The sequence below is a fragment of the Semicossyphus pulcher genome, unplaced genomic scaffold (assembly GCF_022749685.1).
Source record: "Semicossyphus pulcher isolate SPU_LCO1_2020_fin unplaced genomic scaffold, fSemPul1.0.p SCAF_24, whole genome shotgun sequence".
Classification (NCBI taxonomy): Eukaryota; Metazoa; Chordata; class Actinopteri; order Labriformes; family Labridae; genus Semicossyphus; species Semicossyphus pulcher.
Window position 1 is genome coordinate 11593438 of NW_027211698.1, and position 15464 is coordinate 11608901.

At 41.5% G+C, this 15464-nt stretch overlaps 2 protein-coding genes across 2 annotated transcripts; one reads left to right on the forward strand and one right to left on the reverse strand.

The window, feature by feature from the left end:
- The first annotated feature begins 322 nt into the window (after window positions 1-322).
- Window positions 323-9989, forward strand: LOC138603648 (receptor activity-modifying protein 1-like). Its single transcript, XM_069675524.1, has 3 exons — window positions 323-511; window positions 2736-2874; window positions 8350-9989. Exons 1-3 carry the CDS (start codon window positions 457-459, stop codon window positions 8603-8605), a joined length of 450 nt encoding a protein of 149 aa, XP_069531625.1. The 5' UTR covers window positions 323-456; the 3' UTR covers window positions 8606-9989.
- A 1248-nt stretch (window positions 9990-11237) lies between these two features.
- On the reverse strand, window positions 11238-13969 carry LOC138603755 (putative methyltransferase DDB_G0268948). Its single transcript, XM_069675653.1, has 6 exons — window positions 13862-13969; window positions 13187-13347; window positions 12848-13061; window positions 12322-12425; window positions 11867-12004; window positions 11238-11325 (listed from the first exon to the last, which is right to left on the reverse strand). The coding sequence occupies exons 1-6, from the start codon at window positions 13967-13969 to the stop codon at window positions 11238-11240; spliced, it is 813 nt and encodes a 270-aa protein (XP_069531754.1).
- Window positions 13970-15464: the final 1495 nt, after the last annotated feature.

The following is a 15464-nucleotide window of genomic DNA, read 5'->3' on the forward strand; positions in this document are numbered from 1 at the left end:
AATATATCAAAGTTTATAGCTCTTAAACAATACACAACAAACAATGTTCCACCTGGGATATACAGGGTGAATTTATAGGGTTTTTTTCCACTACTTTAAGTGTACTATTCCCATATCCTTTGTGAATGGGGACACTGTAATACTTCCCTAAGTTGATTAAGTCTGACTTTGTTTTGTCCCCCACGAGCAGCTCCACGCTGTAACAGGATCGGATGACAAGCACAGCTTCTATGATTAGAGCGGGCGATGAGGGAAGGAGGCGGCCACTGTTGGAAGGTCAAGGGGGGGGCTCTTGCGCTCCTTGTTGAACCGCGCACTGTGAGCGACGCTTGATTAATCCGTAATGTTGTCCCGCGGTTCCTAAAGAGCCGGTTTTGGCTTGAATATTGGAGGGAGGAATGAGATCTGTGCAGCTGATCTCCAGGGAGTGAGCAAAGTGCGTCTCGGAGTTGCAGCATGGCTTTGGAGAGCGTGTCGCTCCTGAAAGTAGGACTTGTGTTGTTGATGACAGGTGAGTGTTTGCAGCAGTGATTGGTCCATCCATCCACTATCTATACTGCTTATCCCGCTCAGGGTCGTGGATTAAACTTATTTTGCATGGAGAATGATTCCTTTTTGAATATATGTAAGTAATATGACAAAGTGTTGTTCGTCTGTGTGTGTGTCAGTGTCTGGACACAGTCTTGAGTTGATAGCAACACCATATCTGATTTTGTGTTGTTGGTTTGTTGTTCTGTACTGTGTTATTTTCTTCATTTAGATTAGTTACAAACAGGCACATGCACATACTGTAAAGTTTTAACTACACACAGTAAAACTTTAGTCTCATGCAGCGTCAGTATTTAGGATGTGTAATAAAAGCAGGAATGTTACACTTTAAGAATACTTATTCACAAGTAAAAAACACTGCAAAACCAAGCCAGGGAGCTCGCTAAACTACACTTCCTCATCTAGGCCCGCCTCCGATGTCATGTCTCGTTCAAAATCTTCAGCTTTGAAGCCGTCGCTTGCAGCGATAACGGCAGTATTTCACTCCTGCGTCTCTCGCTGGGCCGTTCCTTTTTAGAGGGAGGGGCGCAATACACGCTGGGTGTTGTAGGAATGTAGAAGGGGGCGAAACCACGAGATGTTTCTCCACAGCTATGGCGCCAATTTCAAATATTATTGCTTCTATCGATTACAGAGAACACCAGTTTGATTGATGGCGGCTTTTTCCAGAGGTGAACTGCTCCTTTAAATACTTGATTAAAATGTACTTATAGTAATAAAAGTGAAAAACTGACTTGAGACAGTTGACTTAACCTGATGGATTTAAGCTGATAACTTTTTGTATTATGTTCGGTAGTCCAATGTATAATAAAAGTAAAGTAGACATGCTTAATATAATGTTATGTTACTCTTAATTTGTGTTGTAGAACTCGACAATGACTGGTAATGATGTTTAATTTGTGGGGACAAGTGGGGACATGTTTGTCACCTTGATAATGTCGTCCCCATGACGTCTCAAAACCAACACGTGTGTGTGAGGAGGACTAACGTACAATAACCCACCATCACCGAGCTTCACTTCCCCCCTCCCTGAAGAATAGAGGAATGTGAAAATTAGGCTCTAGCGCTGAGCAGCACAGCAGCTGGCAAATCATGAGTGACATCTGAGCGAGACAGATCATCTCATACCCAAGAGCATCGCTTTTAAAAATCCATAACTATTGACTCCCAGAAACGCAGGCTGGAATTTAAGATCCCCGCGAGACTGATGGGTGTTTCCTTTCGCCAAAACGATGTTAAAACTTGAAGGCGGCGAGTCAATAGCGGATCTGTAGCATCCGTCATCGTTTGCCTTGATTTTTCCTCGATATAGAAAGTAGATGCGTTGTTGGTTAGCCGCCAAGTTAGACGGCATCTTTGAGCGCTCGAGTGTCAGATCTCTCTATGAGCGGCTGCCAACAAGCAGGCAGACAGGTGAAAAGAACATCCTTTGATCTCTGTAAGGGAAAGAACAAGCTAACGCACACAATTACCATTTATATGTTGATGCTTTTTTAAAACATTACTTTAGTGTTTTATTGAAGCACCTCAAGCCTCCTTTTGAACATGTAAAAATGTGTGCTGCGAGGTCTCCATCTTCTTTCTGTAGCATCTCTTTCGAAAAAATCCTCTTGTCAACATATTCAGTCGTCCTTTGAGTCTTTCAGAGCCTTGAGCGCCAGCTGAGACAGAGCAAACATAATGGGCACACAGTTGGCCCTTATCAGGCCGCCGCAGACCGAGATCCACCGTGTTTCCCGATCGTAAAAAAACAACCTGTTCGTTCCACACGGGCCTTTTCCGCCAGCTTATAAGCTCCCTCTTTTACTGTACTGCTCAATGGTGTTGCATTCAGCCCGAATTCCTGCGGGACGGCTGCGGTCTGCCTCCACGTTAAGAGGCTGTTTACACGCATCTCTGAAGTAAACAAATGGGATTTGGATTCCGACTGCAAATTAAAATCTTTTTCTTGGTGAAAGTACCAGCCTAATAGGGAAGAAATGGTCCGATAGGAATAACCACTGCCAAGACATGACCTTGTTTGTTGCGCTAACATATTCCTAATTATCCTAATTGAGCCCTGTTGATAACCTCTGTACTACTTTGTGAAATCTCTTAAAGAGACGCTGAAATAAAGCGATCACCCTGTCGCTTGTCATTTTCATACCTCGATTTACGTGTCTTCTCATCCTGTTTTGGCGCTTCAGCTCAAGTCCTGCCGTCAGCGTCCGGCTGCAACACGGGCTTCTACGAGAGGATGATCAACCACTTCTGCCTCGCGCAGTTCAAATTGGACATGGGGGGACTGGACTACGACCTGTGGTGCAGCTGGCCGGACACGACAGAGTGAGTTCGCCTGCATCACGCAAAAATAGTCGGCAAAGTCATGGAAGGTATAGGCTAAAAAACGGGCGGGGGTTGGGTTGGTAAAGCAAGCTGCAGCAGCAAACAGAACGATAGAACACCTCGTTGTTTTTGGTATTAGTAGTGAATGCACTGAAAAACGCTGATCGTTAATACCTTTGCAGGGGTACTGATGGACTGGTATTTTAGTAAGAGCTGTATTGGAAGCATACAAATAACTATCATCTCAGTATTAGGCTTAATATAACACACAAGAATCGATGCAAATTAATCAGGAACCTTCCAGTTAATTTTCAATTTCTCTGGGGCTTTAAGTTTGTCATAGCTTTGGACTGCTAAGCTAGGTAGCTAGTCCAAGCATCTAATTCATTCGGCTTTTAGTTCAGATGTTTTGAAAGACGTAGTCAGCATCCGACACTTACCATTCGCACGTAACGTGATCCACAGTCCATTAAAGTCGAGCTGAAACGGCATTACGAGAGTCTCTAGCTTCCGTATCGTGACGTGTTTCCGAGTGAAACAGGACGTGCAGGTGGGACATATCATTAGAGGGATTTGATTTGATCGTTGAGAAGTGGGCGTAGACGGACGTTCTCCACAGCGCAGCAGCTAGCTTACTGACCGAGCGTTTTTGGTGCTCTGCGGCTAAATGTTGCAGATTGATTGGTTGAAATTGTTTGGTGCTAACTTACGTAAGCACGCGTGAAATTTAGTTTTACCGGAAGAAAAAAAGATCGGATTTTGATATAAGAATACGAAGAAATTGATGTTCTGTATTTATTTGGGCCTATATTGTCAAATAGATGCACAGTATTAGCGGGGATGTGATCTAAAAGGATTAAAATGACATTTTTCATTTCACCTCGACTTTAAAACGGAATGGTTTCAGAAAGTTCCACATCAGTGGCAGCCATCTTGGTTGTTCACATATTAAAACAGCTCTTAAACCCGTCCCATATTAAACAGAGAGTTGTGATTGGCCTGACCTGAATCAGGTCAGATGGAAATCTGTCTGAACAGTGCAAATAATATGTTAGCTTGTATATTTGTCGACTTATGACCCCACTACTTAAAGTGACTTCACTATCTATCTCCGAATGAGGTAACACAATGGCGATTGAGCCTATGGCCCACTGATGAAAGCCTTTGTATTTGCAGTATTACAGACTGGGTGTCTGTGGCGACTTTCAGGGAAAAAATCACGAACAGTGCCCAGTTAGTGACGCGTTTTCCATCAGCCAGCAGTGGTTGGTCTGCCAGAGAGGGTAGGCAGAGCTAAGCGGCTGCATTTCCGGTCTCTGCTATGGCTGAACAAAGAAAGAATTTGCCATTTTCTAAGCAAAATGATATAAATGCATTAGATGCAGCACATAGTAAAGTTATGTAAGCATAGCAAGTTTTTTTGTCCCTGGAGGACAAGTGGTTTGTGTAGGCAAAATGTTATCTGCCCTGACTTATGCCACCCACAATATGTTGCTGTGACTTTCTCTGATTCGTGGCTGTGTGCCTTTTGGCCATGGCTGGCTCCAGTCCATGCTTCAACAATCCCATCGCGTGGTCACGGCCTTTTAGTGCCTCTGCTGAACATCATATTGTGAGTGTGTGTCAGATTGCGACTCCAAGCACTCTTTTTTTTTTTCTAAATACTGGCAGTCAGAGGATGAGTCAGACAGGAGGCCCACAGGAGCTACTGTCAAAACTGTGATTTCCCTCCTGGCTCACTGTCCTCTCTTGGTCCAGGACATAATTGGTGGTAGTGTGTGTTTTTGTGTCTGTGTGCATTTGTAACTCATCATAAAAAATTTGTACAGGCACATGGAGGGTTGGCAGTTGCGTCACGAAACTCCTAGCAACAATGTTTGACGCCATTGTCAAGGTCCACCGGAGAGCTGGCTGAGCAACAGATAAATAAAGCATGCAGAATAGAAAATGCACAAATACGGCTTGTGTTGGTCCAGACCTATGAAGAGACATTCAATCTTAAAGTCTAAGGAGGTAGACTGAGTCCAAAGCAGAGGTAAAACTAATTGCTTGAAGCTCCCAGCTTGTCAAATACGGCAGCTTGGTCTGTGGCCTTCAAAATAAGACAATGTAGGTACTGCTTGCATCAGTTTGGCTCTGCGTTCAAGTTAATATGCATTGTCTGGTTGGACTTTCAAAATAAAAGTTACCAATTAGAAAGTAACATCCAGTTAGATTCTCAAAATAAAGCCTGTTGACTGAAGCATGGACATACATACACTACTTATGCAACAAGCATACGGCACGTAACTAAAGGAGAATAAACGGCGTAAGAAACGTACGTGGGTCACGAAACTACTGATGTCAACACTGACTATTTCAAATAGGAATCAAACCCCTTTCTACTGGCTAAAAAGTCCCTTATTTGTTTGACCAAAGCATTGCCCTCAATCACTGCTGACCCTCAAATTCCACAGGATCCGGGTCCGGCGCGTTCCGTGTGCGCCGCACCCTCCGGAGTCAATCGCGCCCCTTCAAGTCAATGCTAGTAATTCCACAGCATGCGTTGCGATCCGTCTCTCTCCGATCTGCTCCGCTAAAGATACGCGCCGGGTCTATTTTTGCCGAAGGCCGCTTCAAGGACGCGTCAAGCTGAACAGAGCAGATAATTCCAAACAGGAAGTCACACATGAAAATAGCATACAGCATCCAGTCATTTCAAAATAAAACACCATGTACAGACCGAATGAGCAGATAATCAACCTCAGAGGTGCAAACTTAACTGTTGTTTGCGTGTTGCTCTGTTTAACATTGATGTTATCGCGTGATTTCGCAATTCTCGCACGAGCTTGTGATGTTGCGAATCCAGCTGCTTGGGCCAGTGCTCCACTGCGTTGTGGATCAGACACGCTTCCTGTTGGCGAACCGCGGCGCAGACGGAAACGCACCGGGCACGGAGGCGTTAAAGCGACCTTTGCGCAACTCACACCAAGGACCAGACTTCAACACAACCTAATAAGCATAGGTTTAGGACAGCAGAGATGGGTACCTAAAGCATTTCATGGGGAACGCTTTGAGCTGCTGACCAAACTTTCGTATTTGATGACTTAGGAGTGAGAAAGGGCTTGACCAGTAAAATGGTGTTGGCTGAATTAACTGTCTCAACATCCTGTACTTGCAACTTCTGGCTGTTGGTCAACACATTTATATAATCTCACTTTAAACTTTAGCTGTAAACACTGACAGTCTTTTTAATCACAGCATAGTATCTAAGGGATAAAAATAATTAGTCAAGTGGGAGCGCCAAAATAAACACACATCTGTGAATGTGAGAAACCTTCCAGTCCTTGGAGTGCTTTGTTTTTCTAATATGACACTCAAGTTGACATTCAGGGGAGAATCAAACAAACCATACAGATATAAATATAGAAATGCCAATAATAGGTATCACTGCATGCCATCCAGGACTACAAGTCCTTTCCAAGTTTGCCTACACGGTCTGCCAAGTGGTAGAGAAAAAGGTCTAATTATTACGAAACTGAAATGGTTTCTGCCTGAAAGTGAAACTAAAAAGCTTTCATAATCATGAATCCCAAAATAGTTTAGATGCACTGCAGCATTACATGTGTTTTAATTCTACTCGTTTATGTAAGTCCTAAGTGAGACTAACTGCAAATTATCGGGGAGTTCATTCCGACTAATCAGCGTGTTAGGGATTTTGTTGAACATGTACTTCCCTCTCAAAAAGAAAGTAAGCAACACCTTTGGGTTCACCTTAATGACAACCCCAACAAAAACTTTAAGGCAGGGGGATCGCGTGTCGTCGCCTTTGTCTGAAAGAGATTGATGATGACGAGAGTTGTTCTTTATTAGTTCTCTTGTGACCTTTCTTTACGTCGTCTGCTACAAAACCCACAAACGTCCTTATCAGTCTCCACCGTGTGAGTGACAGCTGGGGGAGTCACAGGGACACTGTTTGTGTTTTGTAGAATAATCCAATTAAACCTTGAAGCATTACTTAAATTACCAGCATTATTAAGTCTCATTAGCAAATGAGACAAAATGGTTGTTGCAGTCAGATGAATACATTTCATAGGAATCAGCCGACACAAATGTTTATTTATTACATAACTTTGTGTGGGAATTAATACTGTTTGTTTGCAGCTCCGTCCTGAGACTTCCTTGTTACTTTTGAAACCTAACAAACAAACAAAAAAGAACAAAATGGCATCGTCTCACTCTGTATCGCTCAGAGCTACAAAAACACTGCAGTCTCCGTTGGGTGTTGTCTTATCTTTAGACTGTACACTCTCACTAAGTCAACTTTTGTATAAACAAGAGTGTATTAACTTAAACTTTGAACTGTTTCCCAAATGGATTCCAAACCTTAAATATTTCTGAATAAGTTTTAATCCTAAACTATCACACACTTTAACCCCTTATGTTAATTCTAATGACGCTAGGTTTTACAGCTACAACACCAGATCGTCAAACTGCTCCAGGTGATGATAGTTGGCTCTTACAAGCATTAAAGTACAAAATACATTTAATTACTTTGTTAAAATCCTCTGAAGGCACCTCCTCCTTCTTCCTCATTAAAAATTCCCCAATCTGCATAGGCCCCGCCCACTATGTAAATTTCCATCCGCCCTCTCCGTTGAGAAAACAAAACACATCTCTGCCATAATTTGTGGCAACTTTTTGAAGCTTAGCTAGCTTGAAATTTAGTAATTAGCAGTAGTAACGTTAGCGCCGATGTGGTTGCCATAGTTTGCACATCATAATATGGTAGCGTCACCCCGTCCATTAACGGGATTGGCTCCTTAGGTTTGTGACATCACAAACCCTGCCAATCTGAAAACGTGTTGTTCAGCCTGTCCTTGGTACACTGCAGTTTAAAAGCAGACCATGGAGATGACTGCTTATGTTGTCCCTGATATGTCTTGTTGCACATGAGGAAAACCACATGGAGACGTTTACAAGGTTAAACACTGGGTTTTTACTGGAGGGGGTCTTTAAAGGTAAAAATGGCAAATGAAAACAAAAACATAAATCACATCCATCAGATAAAGACATTTATGATAAACTTTAAAGTTGTACGCACTCTTAAAGGGCTATCTGACCACTTGCCCGACCAGCCTCCAGCTATGCAGTAAAACACAGCAGCCATCCGAAACAGAATCTCTCCTGGTATGGGGCAGCGCTGTACTGGGGGCACTACCCTGTTGGTATGCATCTCCATTTCCCCTGCCCCTCTTCCACCTAGCAGTTATATTTAGCTGTGTTAAGCCTGCTGGTAATTCTAGACGCTTGTTTGCCTTTTTTCCAACCAACAGGAATCCCTACTCTGGTGTCACTCTGAGAGGACGTTCCAAAGACACAAGAGAGTATTTCAATAGCAAAGAGTGCATTTCTTATGTTTTGTAACTAATGATTTATGGGGGTTTTTTTGGCGAATCATGTTGATAGATTTAACTGTGCTGTCGCCCTCTGCAGCATCTACGAGGGACTCACAAACTGCACCTACCAAGTGGCCTTGAGGATGGACTGCTTCTGGCCGAACCAGATAGTGGACCGCTTCTTCATGCACGTTCACCGGGTCTACTTCTACGACTGCGCCTCGACCGGCCGACTCCTCCACGACCCGCCAATCGGCATCCTGGCCCCGTTCATCGCAGTGCCAGTACTGATCACGCTGCTCATGACTGCCCTAGTGGTGTGGAGGAGTAAACGCACAGAGGGGGTTTTATAAACTTTTGGATGAACATTTGGACTCCTGACGAGCAGAGACAGAGCACATCATAAATAATTTTTTTTTGCATAGTATGCTTAATGCACTTACTCACTGAGTTGAACATGTTTTATTCCAGTATTAATATGAAAGTATGGACGATGCAGTGAAACATTTCACCATATTCCTTCCAGGAAGCTCAAATGTTGTTACAATGTTGTACTTATTTTAGGTAGCAAGTTGTTATATAAAGACAATCTTACAAATTGCCAGAATTGTACTGTTTCTCAACTAATCAGCAACTGAAAAGACATCGGAAGTTGTTTAGCAACAGCTTATGCTAGCAGTGAACCATTTCTTAGATAACCATTTGATAGTGTTACCTAGAATAGAATAGGAAAGGCCTGAGCAAGCAGTAATGTTAGCTAGCAAACAGTGATGTTATTTAGCTAACTATACTGTTTGCTAGCTTACAGTAATGTTTTCTAGCAGTATGTTGTATGCTAATTTTAGCTGTTGTGACCTAACTTTTGTTAGCTAACAAACATGTTGTGTTAACTTGTTTTAACTTCAACATTAACACGGCTGAAAATCCCTCAAGATTTTCACTTAACACTTTTCTATTAATTTTCTAAGAAAATTGCTATACTTTTACTGCTTCTTCAATCAGCGGCTAAAAAGATATCAGAAGTTTTTTAGCAACAGCTTACAGTAGCATTGAACCACCTCTCCAGTAGGTAAGGCATAATTTCAAGTGAGCAGTAATGTTAGCTAGCAAACGGTGACGTTATTTAGCTAACTGCATTGTTTGCTAGCTTACAATAATGTTTGCTAGCATGTCCTATGCTTACATTAGCTGTTGTGACCTAGCTTATGTTAGCTAACAAACAGGGTGTTTTAACTTTATACGGTCGAAAACCCCTCAAGACTTCACTAAACGCTAATTAATAAGTAGCGATAAAACAGCTATTAACTTGTCGGATTTCCTACCTTTGTAAGACTTGCAATCTTGAACACATTTGTGCACCATTATAACAACATTTTAAGCTTCCTGGAGCTTTAGGAAAATGGGAGCCGTGTTAATGTGTTGAATTGTAAGAAGAAATGTTTGCAGCAGGTTGACCGTATTGCAATAATAAAAAGCTCTATTTGGTATAAAATTAGAATTTATCTGTGCAGTCATTTGTAGCGGATAAGTGTCAAAGTTTGGCAGGGGAAAGTAACAAAGCCTTTGTGATTCAGGGGATTTGGAGGCCATGCATGTTAATTACCATCTGTTCTTGTGGCCCTAAACAATCTGCGAGCACATAAATAACACTGGAGAGGAGGGCACTCAGGGAGACAAGGATGACTTGGATGAATGACTGCTATAAATTTTTAGGAAGAGGAAAGGAGAGGGGCGAGTGAAAGGTGTTTTGGACAAAGCGGTCAGGGTCTTTTGTTATATTTTCATTAAATCAATTCATATGGAAGGAAAACAAGCAAAATGGTGATTTTATTTTCATTTAATCTGTGGTCTATAAAACACCTCAGAGCGACATACATTTTTGAGGAAACCTAATTACATTTTTATCAAAAACTGGGGCTGAATATCTGTGAATTAGTAATTCAATTATGTTCAAATATACTATAGTTCAAAAGAAAACAATCTTTTCATGAGAGACTAATAGCTTGTTTTTTGTGCATTTTACATCAAGACATGGGCATCCTAAAGACTGTCCATTAGGCTCACAGTGGACACCAATCCATCTCTTAATGATAGGGCTCCATCTAGTGTTCACTCTGGAAGGCTCTGTTATCACAGATGCCTGGAGTTAATTTAACAGCAGGTTCGTTACCTTTATATCTGTATTCAAACTTGAACATAAACTATGCTTGTTTTAAAATGATCCAACTTTGTATTTCAACTTAATCTCAACTTAAAAAAGAAGCAAAGGTTGTCTAATTTTTTTTTTACTTCCTGATTTTCATGTTTGTGGACTGAAAGGACTGAAAATGTAATATGCATTCCCAACACCCTCAAACTAACCCAACCAACTAAAATAGATACCTTACCAATAGTACAACAAATGGTTGGTTTTGGACCAACTGTTTTGGTCTTGGATATATATATGGCGGCCATTTTCCTCTGACATCATGCTCAGAATGGGCAGCTTTTGTGTCAGGTTTCAAATGGTATAAATTTCAACCAGACAAATCACTCATTTCACCACTTCCTGTTTGGGAAATTGGCTCCTATTTTAGGGCTAGAACTACATATTTGATCACTCATTAGCTACCGTAAGACAACAGCTAATGTTAGCATTCAAACACTTCTTAGCTAATGTTTAAATTTATTCACGTAACCTGTACAAAAAGAAAGGCTAAGCTAACAGTAATGTTAGCTAGAAACCAAAAATTTGTGGAATGCTAATTTCAGCTGTTGCTACTTAGCTTGTATTACCTTTACCTTGAAACATGGCCTGACGTTACTCTTGACGGTTATAAGGTGAAACAACAACCATTACTACGACAAAAAGAAATATCATGGTTTATTTCAGCCTTTTTGTAGGTGCTGGTCACCGCCTAAGTCACACAACTGCTGACTAAGGGTCACAAATAGACATTGGTTTGTTCTAAAGGTCACAAGCCAATATAGTTGGCCAACACATGATCAAGGTTTCCGCGCCAACCAATAGAAAAACTTCAAAACCACTGTAACATCAGCATCTGGAGAAGACGCCTTCATTGCAGACAGCAACCTGGGATGGAAGACAAGAGGAGACAAATGGTTTAATAATGAAACTAATTAGAATTATTGGCAAATAGTTGAGGTAGTAAATGAACTGAAACCTCCAATGTCCTCCCTTTAGACTAAACATAGGTCAACTCTTCCCAGACACAGAGAGTAGTGCTGTGTGTAAATCTTCCCAAAAGTGTGATAGTAATTAAATACAATGTCATACTTTTTTTTTATCCGCGTGAAAGTTATGGCTCAGCACTTCCCCTCCATATATTTTGCTTGCTGGGCTATTCTGTCCTGTCAGTGGCAGGGGAATTAATGGCGTCTATATTATCAAAGCAGTAAAAGCCTTCAACGGTTAAGCTTAGTCAAGCAGTGTTTGGCTTTTCTGATTAATGCCCAAGACTGTGACAGTATTCAAAGACGAACTTTCAGCAGTTTTTGATAGTGATAAATGCATTTGTAGGGGAGATTAGGAGATCAACGTCGAGCCGAGGTGAGAGCTCAGGGCCAGAAGTTAACGATTAGACTTGTGGATGAGTTGGAGGTTAATATCTCACTTGTTCCTCATGTCATCAGAAAGACGCTCGGCCTCAGCGGGGTCCTTTTGTAGCAGCTTCTGGAAGGGGGTGAAGGTCTGCACCATGCCGATGTAGCCGTTTAGCGGCAAGGTCCTTTTTACCCGGAGACACTCATTCCTATACACAAACCATTATAAAACCAATACTTAACATTTTGTATTTTCACACTTAATGTAATCTTGTGAAGTTGAATGAAAGGTGAGATTTGGGTAAATCCAGGCGCTCTTCTCTCCCTTGACTACATACTCAGATGCCCCAGAGCAAGACCCCCGACTGCTCAAGTTTAAGCTGCTCTGTGCAAGATAACTCCCAAATGTCACAGTGTTTATAAGTCTGACTTTATTACACCATGCCATAGCGGTGAACATGCACGCATTTAAAGCCTTTAACACGACACAGTCAAAGCAGAAGTGGATGCATGTAAAGTCACTCACCACTCTTTGTCCGGGTAAGAGCAGGACTCAAACATGTCTGAGTAGATCTTCAATGAGCTCGACCCTATGTGAGGATCTCGGTATGGAAGCAGAAGCGTGTAAAACTAATCAAAACAAGACAAAAAAATTAGTCAATCATAACCAAGTACCTCATAGATGAACAAACTTCTTCTTTGTTCTGATTGTCTTTAATCCAAGAGACAAGGATTTGTCCCATTTGTAGCTAAACTTTAAGTCAATTCCGACAATGTTACGTACGTAACTTACATCACATAAAGTGACTTAGGTTACTTTACTATCCCTTACCCCTACGTTTCAACTGTTTGACCAGTACACCTGTCATTGGTCCTCTCCAATGGTCATCAATGTTATTTTGGGAATCATTGACTTTGCAATGGTTTGGGTATGAGGACGTTTGGCAAATATGGCATAACCATAACTAGTATGTCACTCCTCCAACCAATTTATGGGGTTAATCAACCACAGCGGAACAACTTGACATAGTAATTTTAGATTTTGGCCGTACTTCTTTACAGATGTCACTGAGCGTGTCTGAGACGTCCCCATACTCCAGCTCCATGTCCATGGTGTAGCTCAGGAGAGCCAGGCAGCCTCCGGGCCTCAGCACCCTGTCGGCCTCCAGGAGGAACTTCTGGCGGTCGAACCAGTGAGCCGCCGTCATGGCCGTCACAAGGTCCACCTCACCGGAAGCAAATGGTAGCTCTTCTGCCAGACTCTGCCTGGGAAGTGGTTGGGACAATGTAGCAGGTCATCAATACATCCTTGAGAATATTTTGTACCATGAAACAGCTAAACATCTAATGCATTAACCCTGCTTGGCAAGGCTAAAATGGTGGTGCCTTACCTGTATGATATATTTGGAGGATTGCTTTGGGTCAGAGCCATCTCCAGCTGGGCCAGGCTGATGTCTGTTCCAACAACCTTGGTGAAATATGGCGCCAACAGGATCGTCCCTTGACCCGAACCACAACCAACATCCACCGCTAACTTGAACTGGTTGGGTGTCTGAAATGAAGAAGGCCATTCAAACTTGACTTGTGCAAGTCTTGTCCCTCTAAAAGTTGGTCAAATACTCTCAATCAATTATCGACTTCGAATGAAGTCTGTCCTGGCCTCCTAAACTGCTGTTAAACACAAATGCACCAATAGATTTAGCATTTTATTGGTTTAAATTATTGCTATAAATTAAGTAACTCCCACTCCAAAAGCCTCTCTTGATGTCAGTGCTGGTGTCTTAAATAGGCGACTGATCCAAGGCCAGGTGCACCTTAGGTTCACCTGCAGAATTGAGAACAGGCAGCACATACAGCCGTAACATAGACATATAAAGAGTATCACAGGAACAAATGGGCTTGTATTGAGATTCGTCCATGTGATACCTTGCAGAAACATACAGAGCCATAACATTGTGTCTCCAAAACTTATTAACATTTTAACTTAACATTAACAAGAGATAAATAGACACGTACATGCATTTGAAACCTGTTTAAATTTTCAAAACCTTAACCTACACACTTACCCCTTTCTCCATGTAGCTCATAATCCTGCTGATTAATTCACGGGGTGCTACTCTGTACTGCAGGTAAGCCGCCGCATGATCTTTCCCTTCAAAGAGCTGTACAGGCATATTTTGGTGCCAAAGTGCCGAACTGACTGAATACTATGACTCTGCACTTCGAGCCTGTTCTTATTAAACCAGTAAGTTACAAATTAACTGCCAGGACTAAAGTTGTCCTGCCCTCCTGCGCTGCTGCCAAAGAAGCATGTGTGTAATAAGAGAATCATCATTTTATTGCTTAACTTTATGATCGAAGGATTGCATCTTCAGTTTAAAATTTCGTCATTGATATCTCTGGCTTACTTTGCAGCCACCTTAATGTTTCTGCAGATGGTTTTTCTTCTATTTTTAATGGAATTGAACTTCATAAAAGGTTTGGAAGACTAGCAGGACTGTCACATTAACAGTCAGAAAAGGGAACAACAAAAGGAAATATTCCAAATGTAGAAACATGAAGAGCTTCCATTTATTCCAAATAAAGTAAAAGGATTATTCCACCTCTCCAAATCTAGTTTTTTTTTTTGTATATGCACTTGCGTGCAAACAGCAGCAGATGGCAGTAAATGCACATATATGAAGCTTTGATGCTAAAAAGGGAAAGAGAGACACTGAGTGTGGGAATGCTTGAGAGTCACACATTAGTTTTTCGCAGTGAGATCATCAATTAATTCCCTTATTTAATCTCCTTTAGCACGGAGTCTTTGGCCTACTGATATAAGAGCCTTGGGCTAAATGATCATGCGAGTATATGGAGAAAAGACACGTGGATAAAAATACTGTGTATGTCTGATTAATTTATACACAGGAATGACACCAATTCTTAAAAGCCCAAAGCTTGTCAGATCATATAAGCAATTTGGCTTTGATTTGGTAATAACATCTGTTTTTGACTTATTATTTAAATGTCAAGCATGTGCTTCCAAGCACATTTAGTAAGGATTTAAATTGGGATCCCAGTTCCAGATTTGGTCAATTGCTAAACATCCTTTTGGCCTTTAAATTTTTTTTGTATGTTTTTCAGTCAGGGTTTCATTGAGGTCTTGAATGACATTCATTTAAACACTGATGGTGGGAGAATTTCAGTCTTGGTATTATTAAATCTTAAGGGTTCTTTGGAGATAGCATACCACAACATATTACTAGACTTGGAAAACTATAGGCACTACTGTGTGTCCATTGTAAAAGATTACACGGAGTCCCACATGGCTGTATTCTCGGGCCTCTTCTTTTTAACATCTACAGTACCCACAAAGTTCAAATTAATGTAATTATAACAGTTATTATGATGATCAATTATGATGATATGATTAGGTGGCTATAGTTCCATACTAACATTGATTAAATTCACTTACTCGCTTATTGTTCCAATCATATTTAGACATTATTTAAGGTTGGTATCCCCGAAACACTCATGGGCAGATTTGGTTCTGTCTTTTCTGCCCAATCAACAAGCATTGATCCGTCCCCGTTCAACTGATCAATATCCATTGTCAGATATGCTTTGCAATTGGGCTTGTGTTCACAAAGGGGGGGTGTAGAAGCCACAGAAGCCCCAACCCTTAAC

What these genes read in the sequence shown, in the direction of transcription:
- LOC138603648 (XM_069675524.1), top strand. Translation starts at nt 457, where the DNA reads ATGGCTTTGGAGAGCGTGTCGCTCCTGAAAGTAGGACTTGTGTTGTTG. An exon ending in ACTTGTGTTGTTGATGACAG is followed by an intron (nt 512 to 2,735) that starts GTGAGTGTTTGC and finishes TTGGCGCTTCAG; the next exon opens with CTCAAGTCCTGCCGTCAGCG. An exon ending in AGCTGGCCGGACACGACAGA is followed by an intron (nt 2,875 to 8,349) that starts GTGAGTTCGCCT and finishes CGCCCTCTGCAG; the next exon opens with CATCTACGAGGGACTCACAA.
- LOC138603755 (XM_069675653.1), bottom strand. Translation starts at nt 13,969, where the DNA reads ATGCCTGTACAGCTCTTTGAAGGGAAAGATCATGCGGCGGCTTACCTG. An exon ending in CCTCCAAATATATCATACAG is followed by an intron (nt 13,062 to 13,186) that starts GTAAGGCACCAC and finishes ACCACTTCCCAG; the next exon opens with GCAGAGTCTGGCAGAAGAGC. An exon ending in TCTGATGACATGAGGAACAA is followed by an intron (nt 11,326 to 11,866) that starts GTGAGATATTAA and finishes CTTCCATCCCAG; the next exon opens with GTTGCTGTCTGCAATGAAGG.